General features: G+C 37.3%; 1 protein-coding gene and 1 non-coding gene across 2 annotated transcripts; one reads left to right on the top strand and one right to left on the bottom strand.

The window, feature by feature from the left end:
- The first annotated feature begins 1,152 nt into the window (after positions 1–1,152).
- On the top strand, positions 1,153–23,781 carry LOC123541168 (uncharacterized). Its single transcript, XM_053527460.1, has 7 exons — positions 1,153–1,961; positions 7,111–7,896; positions 17,668–18,024; positions 18,986–19,118; positions 20,590–20,729; positions 21,496–21,670; positions 22,623–23,781. The coding sequence occupies exons 1-7, from the start codon at positions 1,761–1,763 to the stop codon at positions 22,880–22,882; spliced, it is 2,052 nt and encodes a 683-aa protein (XP_053383435.1). The 5' UTR covers positions 1,153–1,760; the 3' UTR covers positions 22,883–23,781.
- Positions 3,038–3,110, bottom strand: Trnat-agu (transfer RNA threonine (anticodon AGU)). Its single transcript has one exon. It is a non-coding gene; the product is annotated as a tRNA-Thr (tRNA).
- Positions 23,782–25,414: the final 1,633 nt, after the last annotated feature.

The raw sequence follows: 25,414 nt of genomic DNA, 5'->3' as shown, positions 1-25,414 counted from the left end.
GCTCTTTAAGGTTGAAGATCGGTAATTCAAATACTTCTTTGTTTCATATAAAAACGACAACTTCAGGTCGTCTTTACGTATCTTTATAGAACATCAGTTTTGTTCTACATCAATTTTTCAAGAAAGGTCTATCATAAATTTACGCACAAAAGAAATGAAGAGAATATACGATTGAAGAGGTCTTGGTGAAATGCCAGCCAGCTGTGGTCTGTTATCCTAGAAATGACACATACATGCTCTTTTTCACAAAGTAAACCACTTCTCAAGGCTTCGATGTGCAAAACTGGTCGTAAGGGATGTATACACATGAAAACCGTTTCATTTCACGCAGAATGTATTCTAGCAGTGAAAACGTGAATGACCCACATACTCACTTTACACGAATTACGCCCAAATGGGACAATAATGATCTATTTACTTCGGACTTCTTTCGATTTCGACCGTATTAGTTTACTGACTTTATTCCTTTGGAATAGAGAACGCTTTATGGCCAGTTCATGATTGGAACAATAATAAAAAAAATACATACTTAAATTAGATTATTTATTTTATTGAGTAGAATTTTCTCTACCATATAGATTTTGATGAAACAGTCGTAGATAAAAACATATGGTCATATTATGTGGTGAATAAAATGCATAGGTCCGTGTCAGTGCTTTTGACTCAATTGTTTTAGAGATACTCACATTTCAAGCTGAAGCTTAGTGCCAATTTGGAACTATTTAACATCTTAAACATTTCAAATGTCAGATTTAATCTATACAATAATGGTTACGTTGCAATTTAATAAGTTTACATACGCGTTTCCATTAATTCATGAAATAATTTACACTACAGGATGCCGAGACGAGGTGTTATTCTACGCTACCCGGATAAATGACGTAACACCATGACTTCCGGTTCTAATTGCAGAACTACCTCTTTTACGTTCCCTATAGTATTCAGAATAGTATTTTAGCCTTGATCTTTTACATGACTGCGGCTGTTCAACATATCTTAAAACATAGTTTGCAAATTTTTTCATTGTATGATGATAAAGTTGTATTATATATTCTGGTCCTTTCGAATGAATGAGAACGGCCATTTTAACTAGAGTTGACTTCCGTTTATTAGTCCGATACACCACATGAACAAACTCAATCAAACCGAAGTATGGAACGCCATGGCTGTCTTATGTTATCAAATTTTATTTTATCTTGTCCAAGAATCATGTGAACTTGTCAGTACCCCATGTTATTATCTTAAATGTCTGTGTTGTTTTGTCTATATGTGGTGTTGACATGTCCACACACTGTTTTATTATGTTAATCGGTCGTGTTGTTATGTCACAATGCAGAGTTATTTTGTCGACATAATGAGTTATCATGTTTACTGTCTTTGTTGTTTTGTCTATATGTGGTGTTGACATGTCCACCCACTGTTTTATTATGTTAATCGGTCGTGTTGTTATGTTACAATGCAGAGTTATTTTGTCGACATAATGAGTTATCATGTTTACTGTCTTTGTTGTTTTGTCTATATGTGGTGTTGACATGTCCACCCACTGTTTTATTATGTTAATCGGTCGTGTTGTTATGTTACAACGCAGAGTTATTTTGTCTACATAATGAGTTATTATGTTTACTGTCTTTGTTGTTTTCTCAACATGTGGTGTTGATATGTCCACACACAGTTTTATTATGTTATAAAACCATGTTATTATGTTGAAAACGCGTGGTGTTGTTCAAGAAGTTGTGCGCATGCGTACTTAGCAGCTAAAAATGGCGGTTCGCGAAGAAATGGACCCCGTGCAGGAAATATTACACAGGTCTGGTCTGCCAACATTAAAAGAAAGATTTACTGCGGAAAAGATCGACGTAAACCTAATCTCAACACTAAGCGATGAGGACTTGGTTAGGTTAGGTGTTGCTACAATTGGTGACAGAATACGCCTCAGGGAAGAAGCAAAACGCAGTCTAATGGTTCGTACCCAAAACATTTGAATACCAGTCGTTTCACCCCTGGGCGTTTAACACCCAAAACCATAGTCGTTTACGCCCCCCACCCCCCTCCCCCAATATGATTTGGAATAGTATGATTGATTTAAAATCTAGTATCATATTTACTGTTTAATATATTATAACAGATAAAAAGTTTGCTATAAATATGTAGTTATGGTAATTTTAGGTTCATTAATATTTAAAAAAACAACAACAATTTCCCATATCTTTGTGTTTCAAAGCCAGTATAAGTTTCTGTTGTTTGTACTGTACATCATGAAAATATAAATTGTTTTATGGAACTAGAGGTCCGACTCAGCTGCATGAAGTGTATTTCCCCTGTTCGCCTTTTCGTTAGTTGTTATACCTTTGGGGCAATTTTATATTTTCGTTTGTTTATATTCTGCTGTATTCTGCCAGTTACGTATGATTTCACTCGTTTTACGAATTCAAAATGTCTAAATTCAAGTCAGTTTAGCATACAAATGATGTAAGTTTTTTTTCCCAGTGAAAAAGGTGTTCATGCATTGATTAAGATCGAATTTAACTGTTAATAAGGTATGTGTATGTGATAATCACGATTGTAATATGTTTTCGCGGCCTGACCGTGTATTTCATTTAGGTATTTAGACATCCAGTTAGGTTTCCATAAACGTACATTATGTTGTAAACCAAGGGGAAAATGTGCGCTGATGTAGGGCTCGCACCTACGATCCCCTCAACACTGGTACGGAGATCTATCGACTGAGCTAACCGGGCGGCCTGTCTTACCCCACATCACTACATTCCTTCCCCTCCCGACATTTGAGGCTCAACCACCGTGGGCCATCAAACACCGCTGCTGCCATTGTTGTAAACCAAGGGGAAAAAGTGTGCCCGATGTGGGGCTCGAACACACGACCCCTCAACACTAGTATGGCCCTCTACCGACTGAGCTAACCGGGCAGCCTGTCTTACCCCACATCACCACATTCCTCCCCCTCCCGACATTTGAGGCTCAACCACCGTGGGCCATCAAACACCGCTGCCACCACTGTTGTAAACCAAGTAAAAAAGTGCGCCCGACGTGGGGCTCGAACCCACGACTCCCTCAACACTAGTATGGTGCTCTACCGACTGAGCTAACCGGGCCGCCTGTCTTACCCCACATCACTACAATTATAAGGATTCCCGTGAACGTGACTTTCCAAATTCTCTGAGACTCACCCACTGCTGAAATGCCTCTTTTTTTGTAGAAACACCTTAGTTACACAGGAAAACAATGATATTTATATAGGATGACCATTACTTTATGCCACTTATTTTTGAGCTGAATGTTATTACTCCCTTTCACTGGTCACTTTTAGCAGTCTCTGACCAAATCTGACAATGTTTTCAAGTACCAAATATTCCATATGCAGATCATAGCAGGATTTTTATGCTCACCGAAGGTGGAGCATATAGTCGCTGCTTTGTCCGTCCGTGCGTCGTGCGTCCGTATCATATTTGTCCATGCTAATTCTCAGCAACTAAATACAGGAATTCAATGAAACTTTATAAAAAGCTAGTGGAGATGAGCATGTTAAGGCTGGATAACCTTTGACAGATTTATGGCCCTTTGATTTTCCTACTGTATAGTACATACTATTCATTTGTGTCCACGCTGTTTCTCAACAACTACTGGCTAGAATTTGGCAAAACTTTATGGGAAGCTTCATTATGGAGACGACATGAGCATATTATTAGCGTGTTCCAGTTCGATGATATTTGACGGATTTATGGCCCTTTGATTTTTTCTCTTACCATATATTCAATACATATAGTGCTGTTCGTGTCCGCTCTATTTCTCAACAACTACTAGCTAGAATTTGACGAAACTTTATGGGAAACTTCATAATTGAAATGACATGGGCATATTGTCAGCATGTTTCGGTCAATGATTTTTGTAGGATTTATGACCCTTTGATTTTTTATCTATTACCATACATATATTACTTCAGTGCTATTTGTGTCCGCGCTATTTCTCAACAACTACTGGCTAAATTTGACAAACTTTATGGGAAGTTATGACAAGCGCATGTATCTGTTATTTCCCCATATTGCGACAAGCACATGCTTCGGGGATCATCATTCGGTTTCACCGATTTCTTGTTTTCGCGTGTTTTTATTCCAGATCTATCACTCCACGATTATATTCACAGGAACAATATTTCAGGCATCTGCTTATTTTCAGCTAATCAGCAGTCGAACACATAGTATAGGCTCACTAGACAAAATTGTCTAGTTCCCTGTTTAGTCTGTTTGGTTGTTTGGTACCATTATAGCCGAAGCGGTGTAACTAAACACCAAATATGAACTCATATTCGGGAATATGAACAGAATACCGAATCTTATCTAAATCTTAAAATTGCTATAAATGAGAGATATAAGTGTGTCCGACGTTACTCAGATGCCATTATAAGGTTAGGTTTTGGGTTAGGGATAGCATTGTGGGGTTCCTTGAGTTTATTTCATCATTATGGGGTTAAAATTTACATTGTGGGGTTAAACAATTGTAATTGTAGGGTTATAAAAGATCAAATGAATAACCCCACAATATCCGGCTCTTGAGTACGTCCGTCTGTCTGTCAACATTTTGGTTCACACAACTTCTTCTCTTAAAGCGGTGGTCCAGTTTTGAAATAAATCCACAGGGATGTTCACTAGGTGGCCCCCTTTCAGATTCCTTCGTGTGAAAAGGTTCCATGCAGAAATGTGGTTGCAATGGAAACCAAAAGGAAAAACTGAAAATCTCCTCGGAAACTGCTACCCTGATTTCAAAAAATTTTACAGAAAGGTTCCATGGATTATCCTCTACCAATTTTCTAGCCGTCAGTATGATTTGTAAAAAAACATGGCCGCTGGGGGGGGTGGTGGGGGCGTGGCAACTTTTCCTTATATGTATATAGTAGGAACTTTGAAAATCTCCTCAGAAACTGCCGGTCCGATTTCAAAATAATTTCACAGAAACGTTGATTGGGTGACTCTCTACCAAATTCTTATTTGCCATTTTGAATCGTAAAAAAACATGGCCCCCAGAGGGTACGGGCACTTTTCCTTATATGTATATAGTGGGAACTTTGAAAATCTTCTCAAAAACTGCTGGTCCGATTTTCTCCTGTAGCATTATAACCATATAGGACCATCTTGGCCCTAAAAAGATGGCCCTCTTGTTCCATATTTTTTTTTTTATTATGTCTCCCCATATAGGGGGGAGATATATTGATTTTGTGCTGTCCGTCTGTCTGGAATGTCACAAAGTTTGTCTGCGCTTCTTCTCTAAAACTACTGGTTGGATTTCAACCAAACTTTATAAGAAGGTTCAGTACCAAGGCTAGTATCGCATATCGTCGGCATTTTCCGGTTGAATGATTTTTGGCCGAGTTATGGCCCTTTGAAGGTATTTTTTTTATAAAGTTTGTCTGCGCTTCTTCTCTAAAACTACTAGTGGCATTTCATCCAAACCTTGTAAGAATGTTCAGTACCAAGCCTAGTATTGCATATCGTCAGCATTTTCCGGTTGAATAATTTTTGCCAGAGTTATGGGCCTTTGAAATAAATTTTTCACGATGTTTACACTCTAACAACTTTATTTCTTTTGATTCACTTTCGATTATGGGTCCTATCCGAATAATAGGACCAGAGTTATACGCCCTTGATTTATCAAAATCTGCCATATTTCACTATGTTTATACTGTAGCACCTTCATTTCTTCACCAATCTTAAGATCTTATTCTTATTTTCTTTATAGATCAGATCGAGATTGTAGGTCCAGAGTTATATGCCCTTGTTAATCAAAATATGCCGTATTTCATGATGTTTATACTCTAGCACATTCGTTTCTACACGGATCCTAATCATATTTACATAGAGATTTTATATCTGTAAGATCTCATTCAAGTTCGATTATAGGTCAGATTCGAATAGTAGGTACAGAGTTATATGCCCTTGATTTATCAAAATCTGCCATATTTCACTATGTTTTTACTCGTATCACCCTCATTTCTTCACCAATCCTAATCATATTTACATAGAATGTGCTTAGCTTAAAGATCTTATTCTGATTCGTTTACGGGTCAAATCAGAGAAAGGGCCATAGTTATGTGCCCTTGAATGAACTAAAATGCCAAATTTTACTATGTTATTCATTATGTCTCTCCATATGCAGGGAGACATATTGATTTGTTTGTTCCCACTCACTTTCCCAAAAAAGACTTTATTGCAAAAATTATATTGTTTTCAGTTATTCTTTTCAAGTTAAGAAGTCACTTCTTTGTACTTTGCCCAGAAAATGCTTTTCCATTCACCATTCCATACAAATGAAGCGGTATGGGGAGACATGTGCTTTTGCCCAGAAAATGCTTTCCATTCACCATTCCATACAAATGAAGTGGTATGGGGAGACATGTGCTTTTATTAAAAGCAATCTCTAGTTCACCATTTCTTTTGTTTATGATTTCTAATTGATGAATAAATTGTTATTCAATTCAGTTGATACTGCAATGGTCTGAACAAAATTGCATTTATTTATGTCCATAGAGCTACTTTCGTCCAGAGTCTAGATTAATGATTAGTGCATATTACGACAGATCAAGCCCATTGACACTAATCGATTAAAATTGTGATTGAGATTCTGATGAGGTGTGAATAACAGTACACAGGACTACATTGACATGTCAATTGTTGACAGCAGTGTTGCCCCAAGCTATATGGGGTAAATTAGGTTGAATTTAGGCTTTCGGGGCTCGACAAAGAACTCAAGCTTTCAAGCCATTGATGCTTGATTCACCAATGGTAAAATACACTTTAAATTTAATTGGAAACGTTCGGACCCATGGTCTGACTGAGCTCGAGCTATGCCTAGACCTCAAGAAATTGATGCTTGCTAATGGGGTTTCACTTTAGGTAGTACTAGTAGTACTACATTTGTTCTAGTAGCAGTATAACAGCAGCACTTGCTTTATCAACAAAATATCAAATAGGCTTATATACATGCAGACTAAGTAGATCTATTGCTTTGTCATCACAAGAAGATGATCTCACACCATTCATGTGTACTGCTGTCAGGAGGCATAACTATTTATAAACACACCTTGTTTTGTTTTTTTTCCAGTCCGTAGCACAAGCAGACAGTTCAAGTGTAACAGCTAGACTGTTTCCTGGATTCCGATACAGAAGCACATCAGGAAGGACAACTGCTACAAAGCAAAAAAATAAAGGTGGAAGCTGGACAGCACAGTTTTTCTGTTTAAGTTCAAGAGATCAGGTGAAGACACCTACATCAACTGAGAAAGAAATTTTGAATAAAACAGGATTAGGACTAAAGAAAATTAAAGTGAGCAATTCATCCAGTGAAGAGGACATTATACAAATGCTTCAGAGTGAACAAGGATTTACAAAACTGAAGGACAGTGGAGGTTTTGAAATGCTTAGAACATTGCAGAATGGCAGAACATTGGTGGCAGTTCCATGTCCATGGAACTCAAAGTCTTTGAAAATGAATGTAGGATCACAGGCTCGTATTTATCTCCGTCCAATACAGCGCTCATTATCAGTTGAACCTGTATCAGATTATGAAGGTCCCTCAGTGAAAGTTGCTTGTGAGAACTGCAAAGTAGAATTTTCTGTTCATGACTTGAGAAATCATATCGGATTCTGTGGACTAAATGAAGGACCTAATTTTAGTACAGATGCAGACAAGGTGAGAAGTCAAGATACAGAGAATCATGAAACTGAGTATTATTTTGTTTTTCAAAACGCTAATGATACTCAAAGCTCAAATGATAGAAATGCTGGTGAATTGTCCTTTCAGAATATTGTAGACAATAGTGAAGTGCTAGTCCATGATACTCACAGCTCTACTGATACTGAACGACCAATAATACCAGGCATTAGCAGGGCTTGAGCGAGGGAGCGACTTCAGCGAAATAGTCGCTTTGTTGCTCCCCACTTCGCTCTAATCTCACATCAAAGCGAAATTCAAGTCGCCGGATTTTTTTGTCAACACTCCTCCAGTTATCCGCTATCGGCCTGTTGACACTTGACTGGAATACACGATGGCATAATTTAAGCTCCGCCTACTTCAGATTACGGAAAAGTGCGAAGGTGACACTTGTTTTGTAAACTGACTGTTGATAAACAAAGCAGTAGGGATTTATATTACATAAGTTTTGACCTTTAGAAAGTATCTTACCGTGACTAGCTCCAGTAAATTCCTTAAATCCACTTAATTTTACTCGTATTTTTCAAAACCCCAATATTATCACTGACACTTTCTGTGACTAAAATAACGTAACTGAAATTTACACAAATTTTTGACATCTGCCATCAGAAACTGGGTTAAACCTGTTTGACAACTGTTTCTTTTAATGTGTGCCGACACCAGCATATCAAAGAGTCACCAGCAGATCAAAGAATGTGTCGTAGTCTGGGTTCTTACGCCCTGGGTTGGAGAGTACTTGTGGGTCATCTGCCTGTAAAGGCACGCAAAGCGGCACTAAGAATTTGTCGTAAGACAAGAGAAGAAAAATGGCTTCTACTACCATGTATTTCTATTTACTGAAGTGCATAATTCCATATTTCCAAGCGAATGCAATACAAATATGATATGAAATGAAAGACAAATGGATAATACAATGAATGAAATCAACAATTACCTGTAAAGGCACGCAAAGCGGCACTAAGAATTTGTCGTAAGACAAGAGAAGAAAAATGGCTTCTACTACCATGTATTTCTATTTACTGAAGTGCGCATGCGTGACATAGGAGTGCGGGAAAGTCAAATATGTTTGAGGCCCGTCACCATGGTTAATTAATATGAAAATGAAAATGACAGATGAATGAATGTATTGGAAATGTATAGGAATATTGGAAATATGGGATGATAAGAAATTTAACAGTGACAACACAAAAGGACAATACATAAATCATACAATAGACAGATACAAAAATAAAGTGGGTATCTGACCCTGCGACATACTCCCCCTCTTAGGGAAATGTCGTCTCGACATTTTAAATTCTCATTTCAATCTATACCTTTAAGAGCAGTAATTCTAATATGAAGGTACAGCTGTAAAGCTTAAAACTACCTATCTAGTTCTAACTACTGATGTAATTTCTACATACTTGCTAGAAAAAATACTTGTAAAAGTAATACTACTCAAAAAGAAAAAATGAAGCAGACGTCAGCCCACAAGCTGTGATAATTGTACACTCGGTGCAAAATTTCACAGAACATAATATATTTCAATATGCTGTTAAGCACATCTCACAATAGGCGAGCTCAACCTATTTAATGTGAATACAGTGTTAATAACAGATAACTGTAAAATTAAGGCTATCCAGGCAATGCATCTTTGCATTACACAGATAAATAATTACAAATATTCAAGGATGCACAAAATGACCAAAAATACATGTACATGGTCAACTCTCATGTACACAAATTCATTCGACGCATTATATATTTACACGAAATCACAATTCCAAAATCTGATCCATAAAACATTCCTGGTCTCTGTAAGAATACTCTGAAAAAGAAGTGAACTATTCCATTTTAAAATTAACTTAAATGCCAATCATCTGATGTCATCCATTTTGGCTTAGCCCTAGTTCTGACTGCCCTTGGCTGAAATGGCTGTGCTGCAGGATTCAAAGACCTAAGAGCAGGTATGACATATTTATTAGTATTTGTTGAAACAGGGTCCTTCTGAGTATTATTAGAATCTGAAAAAGAAACATGGTTAGAACAATTTGATGGATCCAGTACAGAGTTATCTGTTGGTTGATCTGGTTCCTGATTGTCCAACACTTGCTGTTCAGAGCCTGGAATATCAGAATTACCTGAAACATTTGTTACAGAGGAAGTAGTAGTTTGTTTGGAAGCAGGGACTTGTAAGGGGATACCCATAAATGGGAGGAGGAGGTTGCGATGGAGTAGTCTAGGATGACTTTGGCCATGTTCCCGTTTCACACTATATACCGGGAGATCTGGATTGGGCTGATCAACGACTACATGGACGTCTCTCTCCCACCTATCGGCAAGCTTGTTCTTACCCCTGATGCCGACATTACGAACAAGAACCCTATCTCCAACTTCCAACTTTGCTTCTCTGACACGGAGATCATACCTCTTCTTGTGTCGACGTCCTTGTTTCCTTGCTTCTCTGGAGGCCACTTTGTAGGCGAAATGGAGCCTACTCTTCAAACCTGAGACATAACTGGACTTGTCTTTGGTGTCACCTTTGTCTGGCTCAATCCCTAAAACCGCGTCTATGGCTAGCCTGGGATGACGACCAAACATCAGGAAATGAGGGGTGAAACCAGTGGAGTCATGTCTGGTTGAGTTGAAGGCGTGGACCATGGTTGGGAGATGTGCCTTCCAGTTAGACTTCTTCTCCTCCTCAAGCGTGCCAAGCATGTTGAGTAGAGTCTCGTTGAACCTCTCTGGCATTCCATTCCCTTGAGGGTGGTATGGTGTGGTCCTCGTCTTCTCCACACCTGCCAGTTTGCAGAGTTCTCGGATAACATCACTCTCAAAATTCCTCCCTTGGTCGCTGTGAAGTCTACTAGGGAAACCATAATGGGAAATGAAAGAGTCGAACAGAAGTTTAGCAGTAGTATGGGCTGTCTGGTTTTTTGATGGTAAAGCCTGAGAAAAACGAGTGAAATGGTCGGTAATGACAAGAATATTCTCAAAACCACCAGAAGACATCTCAAGAGAAAGGAAGTCCATACAGACAAGTTCCATTGGGTAATGGGACTTGACAGAAACAAGTTTGGCAGCATTTCTATCTAAAGTTTTCCTGCGAATACACCTTGAGCAATTACGGATACGGTGCTCAACAAACTGGTCCATTTGGGGCCAATAAAAACGAGACTTCAGCAAGCTGATAGTTCGATCCCGGCCCTGATGACCAGCTTCATCATGGAGGCCATGGAAAACTTTATCATAGAAACACTCTGGCAAAATCAACTGTTGGACATCAAAACCACTCATAGAGCCTTTCCTGTAAAGAACACCGTCTTTAAAAAACAGAGAATTCCATTCCCGCAAGTACCTTCTAACAGTCATTGGTTCACTTGCTCTCTGGCGTTCAGTTAACCTGTGACCGGCCCTGAAAATCTCAATTACTCTAGAAATGGCAGGATCCTTAGCCTGTTCCTCCTTCCAATCAACTGCTTGGAAACTGGTGCCAACTGAAATGTCATCTGGAGGGTTATCTCTAAGTACCTGTTGTGCAAAAGAAACACATTCCATGGCAGGTAATGCCTCAGAGACAGAAGAATGAGCCTGCAAAAGAGCTTTGATGGCATCTGAAAACAAAATAGTGTCATTGGTGTCTGGTTTGGGAAGCCTGGAAAGAGCATCAGCATCCAAATTCTGTTTTCCAGAGCGATAGTGGATCTGGATGTCATATGCAGACAAGGCAGCTAACCACCTGTGACTCATGGCATCTAACTTTGCCGTTGAAAAGACATAAGTTAAAGGGTTGTTGTCTGTATGGACTTTTACAGAATTACCATAGAGATAATCATGAAACTTATCACAGATGGACCATTTAAGGGCTAAAAACTCTAACTTGTGCGCAGGGTAATTGCGCTCATTCCCTCGTAACCCTCTGCTGGCGTAGGCAACAACACGCTCCTTGCCATTATGCTCCTGGTAGAGAACTGCACCTAAACCACTGCAACTGGCATCTACGTTCAAAATAAAAGGTTTAGAGTAGTCAGCATATGCCAAGACGGGAGGTGATGTCAGTTTGTCAATCAATAATCTGAAAGCATCCTGTTGTTTCTGACCCCATGTCCAAGGTGCAGCAGGTTTGGACGATTTAGCCTTCTTGTTGGTAGGGTGACCAACTAGGAGGTCATTTAATGGTTTGGCTATCTGGGAAAATCCAGGGACAAAACGACGGTAATACCCAGCAAAACTCAGAAAGCTTCTAAGTTCCTTGATACTTGTAGGGACTGGCCACTCCTTCAAAACCTTGAGCTTGTCTGGATCTGTCTCGACTCCATTTCTGCTTACAACATGGCCAAGGTATTTCACCTGAGTTTGGAAGAACTCACACTTAGAACCTTTCAGCTTCAAACCAGCCTTTTCCAAGCGTTGGAATACAGCTTCAAGACGGCGGAAGTGAGAGTCTATAGTGTCAGAAAAGATGATGATATCATCGAGATAGATAAGACAGTCTTTGAGGTGCAACTCGCCCATGCAGCGCTCCATTAGACGTTGGAAAGTGGCTGGGGCATTTGTAAGTCCAAATCCCATCCGGTTACATTCAAAAAAACCTAAAGGCCCAACCTGGAAAGCAGTTTTCTTCTTGTCCTCTTCCTTCATGGCAACCTGCCAATAACCAGAGCGTAGGTCAAGTTTGGAAAAGAAGTGAGAACCAGCCAAAGAATCAATAGTTTCCTCAATCCGGGGTAAGGCGTAGGCATCTTTTACGGTCCGACTGTTCAATTTTCTGTAGTCGATACAGAACCGTAGAGAGCCGTCCTTCTTCCGGACTAAGACTATATTGGAAGAAAAGGGACTCTGTGATGGTCTGATGGCATCTGCTTCCAACATGTCCTTCAAGTGCTCTCTAACTTCCTCGAACATGCCTGGTGGTATCCTACTATATGGTTCTTTAAAAGGAGTGGAATCAGACAGTTTAATCTCATGCTCGACCAAGTTGGTACAACCTAGATCAGTAGGACCTGAAGAAAAGATGTGTTTCCACTTACTGAGAAAAGTTCTAGCCTGATCACGTTGATCATTGGAAAGAGTATCAGAAGGAATAGAAATACCAAGATCATCAAGAGATTTTTCTTGGTTGTGACTCTTGGAAGTATGACCTTCCAAAGGATCAATGGTTCGAACCACCGAAACATCCTGGAGATTACAAAGTGTAGATCTCGGAAAAATAGACAATGGCCGTGCCGTAATGTTACAAATACGCACCGGTATCCTAGAAAAAGAAGTACCGGGAGTGACTTTAACAAGTCTAGGACAGATGTTCAAAGTACAGGAATCATTCGCTTCTGTTACACCTGCAGTCATGTTTCCTACTGACCGTGCTTTTCCGGTAATGGTTGTAGTCTCGAAGGGTTTCACGACAATGACTTTCTCATTCATGGATGTAACTGGTACAATATGATCTCCGGCCAGAGAAGCAAAGGCATTTTGCAATGCAGCAGGAAAACCTGAAACACCTGAAGATCTTACATGAGTGACAACATTTGTGCCCACTATCATTGGGACAGAAGAAGAATACCTTGTATCTGGGACAATCAACACTGGGACTGAAAATGGAGAAAGATCAACATCAGGGATGGAAATGTCTAATACACTATACCCAGCATAAGGTACCTTGAAACCATTAGCCCCTGTAATATCAAGGCTAAAATCAGAAAAATCATGTAACTGTGGTTTAGGTACAAGAGAAGAGAAACTAGATTGGGAAAGTGTAGTAACCATTGACCCAGTATCAATTAATGCTCCCACTCTCTTACCATTTACAATAATAACTGTCTCATTTGAATGTCCAACAAAGGGCACAGAACTAGGGCTAATACTACCATGGCCGTCTATCTGCCCTGCGATAGAGGCCCTTTCAAGTTTAAAGTACCATCCTTCTTGTCATCAGAGGTCTTTGTACTATCTGCACTACTTTGAGTACCTACTTCTCTCCTATTATCTCTATTTCTCCAAGGTGGTCTTCTCTCTCTTTGACTTCTCTTGATATCTTTTACTTCCTTATCTAATTCACCCAACTTACTCTCCATCCTGTTCATCTGTTTTGTCAGGGCTTCTATCTGTTGGAGTACCTTGCTTTCTACTGATGCTACAAACTGCTTTGCTTCTGCTACATTTGCTTTACCTTCCTCCTTATCTGCGACCTTTACTTCTGATTTGTGCTCTGCCTTACTTACCTTTTGTGTTCTTAAATCTTCTTCAATTCCTCTAAGTTCTCTCCTGAGGGTATTAAAATCTATTACCTTTTCAAATAAATACCTTGACACATTCTTTAATTCCTGGTCCCTAAGCCCTGACCATAACCTACTTCTTAACATCTCATTTCTACTAAATCTATCTAACATTTCCGGAACACGACTCAACAAACGTTCCAACCTTAAACTATAATCCGCTACACTCTCACCTTCTCTTTGGCTTTCACTGTAAAACATCTCCTTCAACTTCTCAACAGGTCTAACATTTCCATATACACCCTCTAACTCTACTAAAATATCACTGACCGAAGCAGACTCACCAAGATGTAAAAGAACTCCTCTCGCAGCACCTTTTAAAGAGCGACGCATCGCTTCTCTAATTACATGAGTAGGGTACACACCTTCATTTATCAAACAGTTGACATCATATTTCCAGATTTCAAACTCTGAAACACCATCTCCTGAAAACTCAGTAAGTTTGGGCATTTTTACTGAACTAGGTAGTCTTTCACGTTCAGGAGGGTAATCAGGTGGTAAGGGAGGTCTAGGCGGGACATACTGGTCATCATATGGCAATGAATTTAAAGGATCTAATCTTAGAGTGGGAGGTAGAAAGGAATGTGACAAAGACTGATTCTGATACTTGGGCATATCAGACACAAAGAAGCCATCATCTAATGCCGAAACAACCGGCGACCTCGTAGATGGTGTTTGCAAATCATCTTCAGCTCTAAATTCTGTATTAAATGAAACAGAAAGAGGTTCTCCCATAGTATGTCTCCGACGATATATCCTCTCAGGTGTAGGGGTTCCATGCTCTCTGAGAAATGGAGCAAAGGTACTGGACAAAATAGGGTTAGGCCCAGCTGCAGTAGGTGGAACATAAACATTCCCAACTGAGGTACTAGGTTTACTAATACCCGGAGGATAGACTGGAGTATCACCCGTGTGCGTTGCAGAAGGGTCTGGTTGCACAGGAAAAATCTTATATTTCCCAGTGCGTAACAACTCTTGGATATATTGCTCCTCCGCCTTTTCCTGAACAGAAGGCAATTCCATGGTAGACATTGTGTTTTAAAAAAAATATATATACACAAAATCTGAGAACACAATTGAAATAAATGTAGAACAATTAATGTCTACACTGGTACACCATACACTGTAGAGCTTAAATGGTTACTCTATGACACCATACAAAATTTCTAAAAATATATTTCAAATTTTTTTTTTTCAAAATTGAAAACACGTTACATAAAATTCGGGTTTATGAACAGGTACACTAATGTCTTTACTGGTACACCATACACTCATGAGTTTCTATTGTTATTCACAGCTTCCGTAGTATCAATCACTTGAGAGTACTAAGAAATCATATACACAACTGAAATGGTCAAAACACTACACCATACATTTACTGCTTCACAATGGCAACTATTGTACACCGTATAATATGAAGGACACAATCAAGTGCTATTCCTTTTTCAAAACATGAACACAAGGTATTCAAACCTGAAAATCAGAATTTGCATAGATGTCCACAATGTACACCATACATTTCTAAAATTTTTTTTCGGAAATTCTGGATAAGAATCTACAATTATATATACTATCGCAATAGTACAACACCTGTAAATTCAATTCTCTGAATAAGTTTCAGAAAATTTTGATAAAGCAACACAACACTATGAAATTTATTTTATTTCATACAATTTCAAATTTCAAGTTACCTCTCCTTGTTCGTTCTTGAACACCGCACACACAACTTCAATGAAACTTCTTTTCTTCAGAAAAATAACTGTCAATCCAGACTTATGACCGCATTAAGGTAAAGGTATGATTTTACAGAATCCAAAATATAAAGGAAAAGAGCCAGATTTTTCCTTGCTTTTTTTTTTTTTTTTTTCTTTTTTTTTCAGTCAGACACCATCATGGATGTTAAATGGGATACACACACAAATAAATTTCACATATTTCAGGGATTTTATAGGAATACCCGTCTGGCTACCAATAAGCCGGCTTTCAACAGGCTATGTATACAATTATGCTCTTTAAAAGATTTTTTTTTTTTTTTTTTTTTTTATAAGGCCAGTAGATTTAATAACTGATGAATAGATGAAATGTTAGTAAAGGTTAGATTTGCTCACCAACACCATGCTAAGTGAAATGTAACCCTTGTTCCAGTTGTTACTCTGCTGTGAATTCTGTGAAGTACAGTGGACCGGTCATCTTTGTAGTATGATTCTCAATTTCTAACAGTTCAAAAAAGGGTACACAGTGGAATTATCACTGTGACAAAATTCAACCTGAAAAAAAACAGTAAATGTTTAAAATACACTGTCAAAAATGTACAAAACACAAAAAACACAAGTGGTAACTGCTGATAAAAAACATTTTTATCAATAAAACTCATAAATTTTCAAATCTAGATACTTTTAAAGTCCTTAAATACACTGAAAATAACTGTCACTTCTAAATTTCTGAACTGTCAAAACTGGCTGTCAAATTTCAAAGTCTATTTTCCTTTTCATTTCCACAAATCCTGGTCAAAACTCACTCTGATGGTATGTATCCTGTTGAAACTGGTTCATTTTATTTATTTGGATCCAACTTTTAACTAAATATTATGTTTGTGCACTAATTTATTAAATTGTTCAGAGCTCTAAGGAAAAAAAAGTAGGGAAATCCCATGTTTACAAATGACGTCACTCTCTGGGAAACTCGGCTGACAACATTCGCACCCTGAATACTCGACCCATGATGTTCGTACTACACTCCTTACCAAAACGGTACACTGGCCACCAATGTCGTAGTCTGGGTTCTTACGCCCTGGGTTGGAGAGTACTTGTGGGTCATCTGCCTGTAAAGGCACGCAAAGCGGCACTAAGAATTTGTCGTAAGACAAGAGAAGAAAAATGGCTTCTACTACCATGTATTTCTATTTACTGAAGTGCATAATTCCATATTTCCAAGCGAATGCAATACAAATATGATATGAAATGAAAGACAAATGGATAATACAATGAATGAAATCAACAATTACCTGTAAAGGCACGCAAAGCGGCACTAAGAATTTGTCGTAAGACAAGAGAAGAAAAATGGCTTCTACTACCATGTATTTCTATTTACTGAAGTGCGCATGCGTGACATAGGAGTGCGGGAAAGTCAAATATGTTTGAGGCCCGTCACCATGGTTAATTAATATGAAAATGAAAATGACAGATGAATGAATGTATTGGAAATGTATAGGAATATTGGAAATATGGGATGATAAGAAATTTAACAGTGACAACACAAAAGGACAATACATAAATCATACAATAGACAGATACAAAAATAAAGTGGGTATCTGACCCTGCGACAAATGTATTCTGTGTGATGTCATAGTGATGTCACTGCTTCCTATTGACATGTATTTAAAGTGACTGACTTTTGAGTGCAAAGCACTGGGAGCTTGATTTATCTTTTGCTGATATGGAATTAACTTTTTTTAATTGTATTCATATTTAAAGGGTTTTCTTGGTTTGTGCAATCATTGCAAGAGTGAAAAAAAACTTAAATTTGCAGTTCTTAAAATCACATTAGATTCAGAAGGTTTAAAATGATAAGAAAACAGAATCACTGACATTTTCAGTGAATTTGTTATTTACTTTAAATCTCGCCACTTCTCCCTAAAATCTCGCCACTTCTCCCTAATCTTAGCTGAGGGAGAAGTGACTTCTCCCTAAAATCTTAGCCTAGCTTAAGCCCTGGCATTAGCAATGAAAATGATACAACTGAAGTGCAAGTTAATGAATCTGAGGGCTTGCATGATTTGAAATTCGTCCAAAGTTTACATGACACTGTACAGTACTGTATAAATTTTTGTCAACAGAATGAGATAAGCAACCCTGTGGAAATGCTGAGAAAAATACAAGAGGAGATTGTGATTGGTCGACCACTTGAGGTGGAGGATACAGATACCTCAATCGAGGGGGAAACAACATTTATAACCATTGATCGAGACAAAATCCTGGAAACAAGTATGGAAGAAATCAGTTCTATTCCAGCTGAAGAACTTCGTAAAACTTTGGAAGTTCAGTTCTACAATGAGGTATTTTATCTTTTCAACTTTTAATTTTCAACAATTATTAGCCGGATTTTTCAACGAAAAAAATCGGCTTATAGATTGGCGCAGTCCGAGCGGGCGGGTGGGCTAATGGCGTCGTTAACAATTTCATGTTAAGGTTTTGTTTTTGCCTTAAATCTTCAACATTTATCATCCAATCTTCATCAAACTTCATGCAATGATAGAAGACATTGAGAGGAAAAGCTATGTGCAAGATCCATAACTCTTCCTTGCTTAATTTTTTAATTATCTCCCTTTGTTAATGTTTTGTTTTTTCCTTATATCTTCAACATTTATCATCCAATTTTCATTAAACTTCATACTATGATAGGAGACATTGAGGGAAAAAGCTATGTGCAAGACCCATAAGATCCCTTTGTTAAAGTTTTTTTGTTTTTGTCTATATTTTCGACATTTATCATCCAATTAAAAGATTTAATCATACATCTTTCTTGTTTGTGAAAGTGAAAAATCCGGCTTTAATGCGGTTTCCGCATTGACCCCTTGTTAACATTACTTAATCATCTGGACTGTAGTGCCAGGAGGGATATATTTTTGGCATTGTCCCACCATCTTTTCATCCCTCTAGAGCTGTATCGCTGTAACCCTAGGATACATGTAGCAGGGCCTTCCACAGGTGCATTTAGCGCCCCGGCAGTTCAGTTTTCATGTTGACATTTAATTATTTTTAAGGCAAAAAGTTAAAGGAACAAAGCGGCTAACCCTTTTGCAGGAGTATTGTGTCACTTTCAGTGATTGTTCTTGTTTTTAATTATTCAATTTTAACCGTTTACATTCTTGACACAGAAGTGACTTTGGGAAGGTGCACATACTGTACCCTGCACAAGAACTACTGTAACTGCTTGTATTGTTCAAATATTACATTCAACTCAAGTGTCACAGCAATATGTGATTATTGTGATTCTCTTGCTTGGAAAATTTTCAGCTTGCTGCAGATTATGGTGGTCCACGGAAAGAATTCTTTCGGCTTGTTCTTATTGAGATAAAAGAGAAGTACTTTGACAATGGCCTACGAGAACTGCTTGCACCAGATTATTACACAGTAGGAATTATACTAGGTATGAACTTAAAAAAAGCTGCCTGTTGAACTAATAAAAACATAACTGTCCTTTTGCAGATAATTAACTAGATTTATAATGAAAAATAAGTATTGAAGAAGTCATCAAACAAATGGCAAAAACAAAGTTGATAATTCATACACAAAACCAAAAAGTATTTTTTGCTCTCCTGATCATTGCTCAAGTGAAGTATTGTACTTATCATCACTCGGTCATATAGTCAATGTCCCTTGTCTATCTGTCAACAATTTAGCATATGAACTACATATACCTGGTTTAAAACCGTGTAGAATGGGTCTATTGAACTTTAGGGTATTTGTTTTGTACATGACTTCATAAAGTTAGATATGGCCAAATTTATATATTGGTCATCTGGTGTAAAAAATGAATAAGATATTGTGTATATGATCAGCTTACTCAGGTGAGAAATCCAAGACCATCTTGCCTCCTTGTTAATATTCTTTCACCATGATAATAGCCAAAGGCATCTAGTATTGCTCCTGTAATTGTTTGTGTGTGTGTGTGCGCAATTTGTGTCTATAACTTCATTATGCATGATGCAATAACTTGGCACAAATGATTACCACAAGGAGATGATGTGTCACAGATCACACTTAGGTCCGTTGGTCAAAGGTCAAGGTTACTACAGGACTTTGAAGTTTTGCATAGTGATTGTGAATTTGTGTTTTGTGGGCCAGAGGTCAAGGTCACTGTAAGAGATTGGTCATTTGCAATATACAAATGTACATTGATATTTATGAAGATTTTGACTGTGTGTGATGTACTTTTAAAATTAATTTAAAGTAAAAAGGTCATGTAACAGGTTCAGAGGTTCATTCAAGTCACTGTGGTTCATTGAATTTTAGCCATATACCAGGTACAAAATCTATCTGATATGAGCCCATATGCATATATAGACTTTAGACTCTGCCTTGGATAGAGCACATATGGTGCTGAAAGGCATTAACTCCAAATAAACATACAGATAAAAATACAAATTATTTGTCACAGGAAGCTTATGTCCCCTTCACATCTAATACCACTGGGGCATCCATATCTTACAGACACATTTCTAATTTTGTGTTATTTTACATTGATGGTGAAACAATGCAATTAGCATACATATTACTGTCAGTCAGTCTTGATTCTGCTTCATGTATTCTCACCACTTTTGCCTATAAATCATTATTAAATTCATAGTCTTCAAGATAATTATGAAAATGATGCATCAACTTCAAGCGAAAATCAGGTGTTTGAAACTATGGTAGACCCACCCTAGAAATCTACACTGTCTGATCAGAGTCAGTGCTGGTAATCAAAGAATGTCCTGAATGTTTCTTTAAAGCATACATTTTAAGGTATGGCACTTAGGAAACAAGTTTTTATCCCCGTCAAAGGTCAAGTGATATTGAAGATTGCTTTTATCGAAATGTGTCATATATTATGGGCAGCTGATACTTATCTATTTCAGCTTTGAGCATTCTTCAGAATGGAAAAATGCCGGTGTTTCTGTCGCCTCAGCAGGTAGCAGAGATTTTCGACACAACAGAATCAGGCTCACTCTGTGTGAAGAATCTCAGAAAAGGATTGAACATCTTGGGTATATATGATGTAAGTATATACCAGTCATGTGTTCACATAACTAAGTTTCTGAATTAAGGACCTTTTAATTTAGAGTTAACGAATGTAAACTGTACTTTCATCTTCTGTTAAGTAAAGCCTAAAACTTTGTCAGCATGTTTGACTTGAAGTCACTAAGTCAGATCAAATACTGCTACATGTTTTTGAATACAATAAAATCCATCATTAAAATTTCAACTGAATTTTATGAAAATTAATCAGGATATGTGTCTTTATCATTATGTTTATGATTTTGTCCAACCTTTAAAGTACATGCCATCGTGTTGAGCAAACAAAGTTTTTTTAAGGATAATCATTAGGGGGAAAGGTCATATTGTCAGTGACATTTGTGTCTTATGTCTGGACACAATTTTTATAATTACAAATCATGTTTCTAGAGGACTTGATTGCTCACTCTTGTTTTATTTGAATTTTAACAATACAAAGATGATATTTGTGCAATAAATATGTGTCAGCCAGACCTGTCTGGTAAAAATTCCAGTCAGTCTGATAAGTATCTTGGAAAACTTACATGAAACAAACTTGGGGACTAATAGGGACCAATCTTTTTTGCCAGATATGATATTGACAGTATTCAGCTTCATGAAATATATCAATACATGTTGTATAAACTTTCTAAAAGTTACCTGTTGAAAGTATACATATATACTACAAAAGAAACATTTTATGTACATTATACTACTAACTGTTTTCACAGTTAAACACCTTTCTTTATAAAATTCTTTGTATGCTCCAGTTGTTCCTGGGACTTCCAGAGTTAAAATTCCTTCTGCAACCTGCAAGTCACAGCATAACTATGAAGCGAATAACAACATTACTAAAGGCAAATTTCAGTGAGGAAGGTACCAATGCATACATGTATGAAAAGGAAGTCTACAGCATGTTTATAAAATACTTAAGAGAAGTTGCAGGTAAACATTAGTATTTATAGTAAAGCCCAATAGCTTTTAGTTAACTGTCATCAGATTGACTCAGTGATTTTTCTGTTCTGAATAAAATAGGATATAGTATACCAAAATAGCATTTGTCTGACCAAGCAAAAATGAGCTTCAGTTTGGTAGAAAATTGCCAAAGATTTATCAGGTTATTATGTTTTTTCTACAAAATCTCCCAGTACCAGTGTACAGTTATGATAGTGACCAGTGCAAAAGGAATTTGTGCCTTTCATGAACACATTTCCTACTTCTTTAAGTTTGAGACAGGACCAGGGGACATGTTTCTTTCATGAAAATTTGTTTCAGCTCAAGTATCCAAAGAATGGTGAGGATGTTAGACTCTCGGATTGTGGGAGAATGTCATCCAGTTTTGGGTTTTTATTTCATGTTTGTCAAATTGACATTTACAAATCAAACCTTGTCATACATGTCATGTACAATGGTTGTCACATTTATTATTGGAATTTAAAACTGGATTAGTCCTAGTTATAGGTGTAAAATATATCAAGTGTATCAATTGACACATGTGTATGTATTGAAATGACTAATCACGTTTTACATCTGTTACCTTAAACAAAGATGGGGTCTATTATGTGACCTTTATGGTTTGAAAATTACCGATACATACATGTGTATATATACACATATATGTTTATGTCTCAGTTTAGTCCATTTACTCTTTAATATTTTATGATGGACTTTTTATTAATTTAGATACCTCTGTATATATTTTGTGAACTGCAGCTGTGTAGATGTAAACCTTTACAAAAGACTCGAAAATCATGGTTTAAACATTGTCAGAATTACATGTCACCATGCATGCATCCATTCATCTCAAGCTATATATGAACAGTGAATGTCCAAATCATAGCTTGGGAATCAGTTCTGTTTGAACTTTTGTATTAATATTTTTTTCATTTTTATCCAGCTGGAAGACGAGAAAAGCTGACACTTGCCAGTATACTGGTATTTGCATGCAGCACTGATGAAGAGCCTCTTCTTGGTTTTAAGATACAGCCAACAATTGTGTTTTGTGCTGCTGGAGATGGATTTTTACCTACTGCCAGTACATGTGTCAATTCACTGACTTTGCCAAGGGCCACTACGACCAACCAACTACCAGGACAAGAAGAACTCTTCAAGCTTTACGATTATGCATTCACAAATTCATTCTATGGTTTACAGTGAACATGAGTTTTAGCTCGATAGAGTACAAGTGCTCAGGATCATAATATGATTTGATAACCCTCGCATCTTTTCATGCAATGTTCTACTTAATGATATCTTTGTAAGCACTTGACTCATTGTAAAAATTTACTGTTAAAAGTTCTGTTAAAAGTAAATCAGATCCATTCAGTATGCGTTCATTTTAGTCGAGTCCGCTTACGGTGAGCTTGACTTAGTTGCCACAATGGCAGTTCGGTACATATATGTGTTAGACACTTGTCTTGCATGGAGAAACTGTGTTTTTGGTTTTACCCATTTGTCAAGATTTAAGCTTGTGTTTTGTTATGTTAACAATGCAAAAACACAATTTAAGTATTCACATGATATGAATAAACAGGTAGGACTGCTGCGCTTGCCCTTCATATATTTTTGTACAATGAAGATGAGGTTTGATATGTTTTGTTAAAGACTGACATAATCATTTCTGATATTAATTGTGAACATGAGTTTCCTTGTAAAGGGAAAGTGTTTGATTTTTGCAGAATAATGTACAATTTTAAACCAATAATGTCAACATGTTTATTTGAATAAGATAAAATGGTAGCCAAATATAACATTTAAGCAAAAGTGCTTTGTTACTTTGCTACACCACTATTTAACCTTCAAATTAATTATAATACTGGGTGCGATTTAATAAGTGGCATGGTTTTACTGTATACCGTTGAAAATATAAATCTGCATTTCTCGATAAATTAACCTAATCTATACATATGTATGGTATTCTGTCATTTTATTAGCTCACCTGTCACGTAGTGACGGGGAGCTTTTGTGATCACTTTTTATCCGTTGTGCGTCCGTGAACAATTTCTTTAAATGACATCTTCTAAACCACTGATTGGATTTTGACCAAACTTCACAGGAATGATTCTTGGATGGTCCTCTTTCAGAATTGTTCAAATGGTTCTGGTCCATCGCACAACTAGGTCACAGGAGCTAAAAATATATTTTTTAACTGAAAACTTTAAAAGTGTTCTTGTCTGAAACAACAAGGCCTACTGTTTGATTCACCTTTTCCGTGACAAGGTTTTTTTTGCAAATTTCTCTTTCATTGAGCATAAACTATATTAAAGCTATGTATTTTTTTTTAAAGTCTTCGGGAATCGTAATAGGAACTTTTTTGATTTTCAAGATATCTCAAGTAGTTTTGATTTTATAACGCAAAATCCATTTTGGTAGGATATTTCCCATTATAAATTTCAGCCATTTTGGGCCACAAAATTTCAAAAAATTAAAATATTGACTTTGTTTACCAACAGATCCTTATGAAACTTTCAAAATCTCTTAATTGGCATAAAAGCAACAAACAAATGGAAAAATAAAGTGTAATTTCTCAAAAAATATTTTTTCGAAATTTTAGTGTGCAGTAAAATTACAATGGGATTTTACCCCTCAAAATACATTTTTGGCAATAATTAACAAATGGTGAGAGATATCTCAAAAATTCAAAAAAATCCTATTACGATTCTCGAATACATTTAAAATGACAGCTTTAATATAGTTTTTGCACAATAAAAGAGAAATTTGCAAAAAACCTTGTCACGGAAAAGGTGAATCAAACAGTAGGCATTTGATATTTGGTATGTAGCATTACCTAGTGGTCCTATACCAAGATTGTTCAAATTATGCCCCTTGGGTGAAAAGTGGCCCCGCCTGGGGGTCACAAGTTTTACATAGGCTTATATAGGAAAAAACTTGTCTGAAACGAGAAGGCCTAGGCCATTGATATTTGGTATGTAGCATTGCCTAGTGGTCCTCTACCAAGATTTTCAAATTATGCCCCTGGGGTGGAAAGAGGCCCCGCCCGGGGGGAGGGGTCACTTGTTTTACATAGAGCAAAATGCCCTTATAACTCGGCAATGCTTGGGCCTAGGACTATCAAACTAATAGGGAGGATGGACCTGAAGAGTAGATGACCTTGAAGTCAAAGGTCAAGGTCACCGTGACCTTTAGTACCAAAAAAAAAGCTTGTAATTCTGCAATGCTTATGGTTAGGACCCTCAAACTTAGTAGGGATATTGGTCCTCATCAGTAGATGACCCTGAGGTCAAAGGTCATGCTCAAGGTCACTATGACCTTTAGTAATAAAAGCTTGATAACTTTACAGTGGTTGCGGCTAGGACCCTCAAACTTAGACAGTATGTTGGTCCTGACCAGTAGATGATCCTGAGAGCAAATGTCAAGGTCACCATGACCTTTAGTACTAAAAAGCTTGATACCTCCGTGTGTCCTTCCGCCGGGCGGATGGCGTCGTTAACAATTTCATGTTAAAGTTTTGTTTTTTGCCTTATATCGTCAACATTTATCATCCAATCTTCATCAAACTTCATACAATGATAGAAGGCATTTAGAGGAAAAGCAATGTGCAAGACCTATAACTCTTCCATGCTAAATTTTTGAATTATTTCCCTTTGTTAAAGTTTTGTTTTTGCCTTATATTTTCAACATTTATCATCCAATCTTCATCAAACTTCATGCAATGATAGAAGACATTGA

The sequence above is a fragment of the Mercenaria mercenaria genome, chromosome 16, assembly GCF_021730395.1.
Source record: "Mercenaria mercenaria strain notata chromosome 16, MADL_Memer_1, whole genome shotgun sequence".
NCBI lineage: Eukaryota > Metazoa > Mollusca > Bivalvia > Venerida > Veneridae > Mercenaria > Mercenaria mercenaria.
This window is presented reverse-complemented; position numbering and strand designations above follow the sequence as displayed.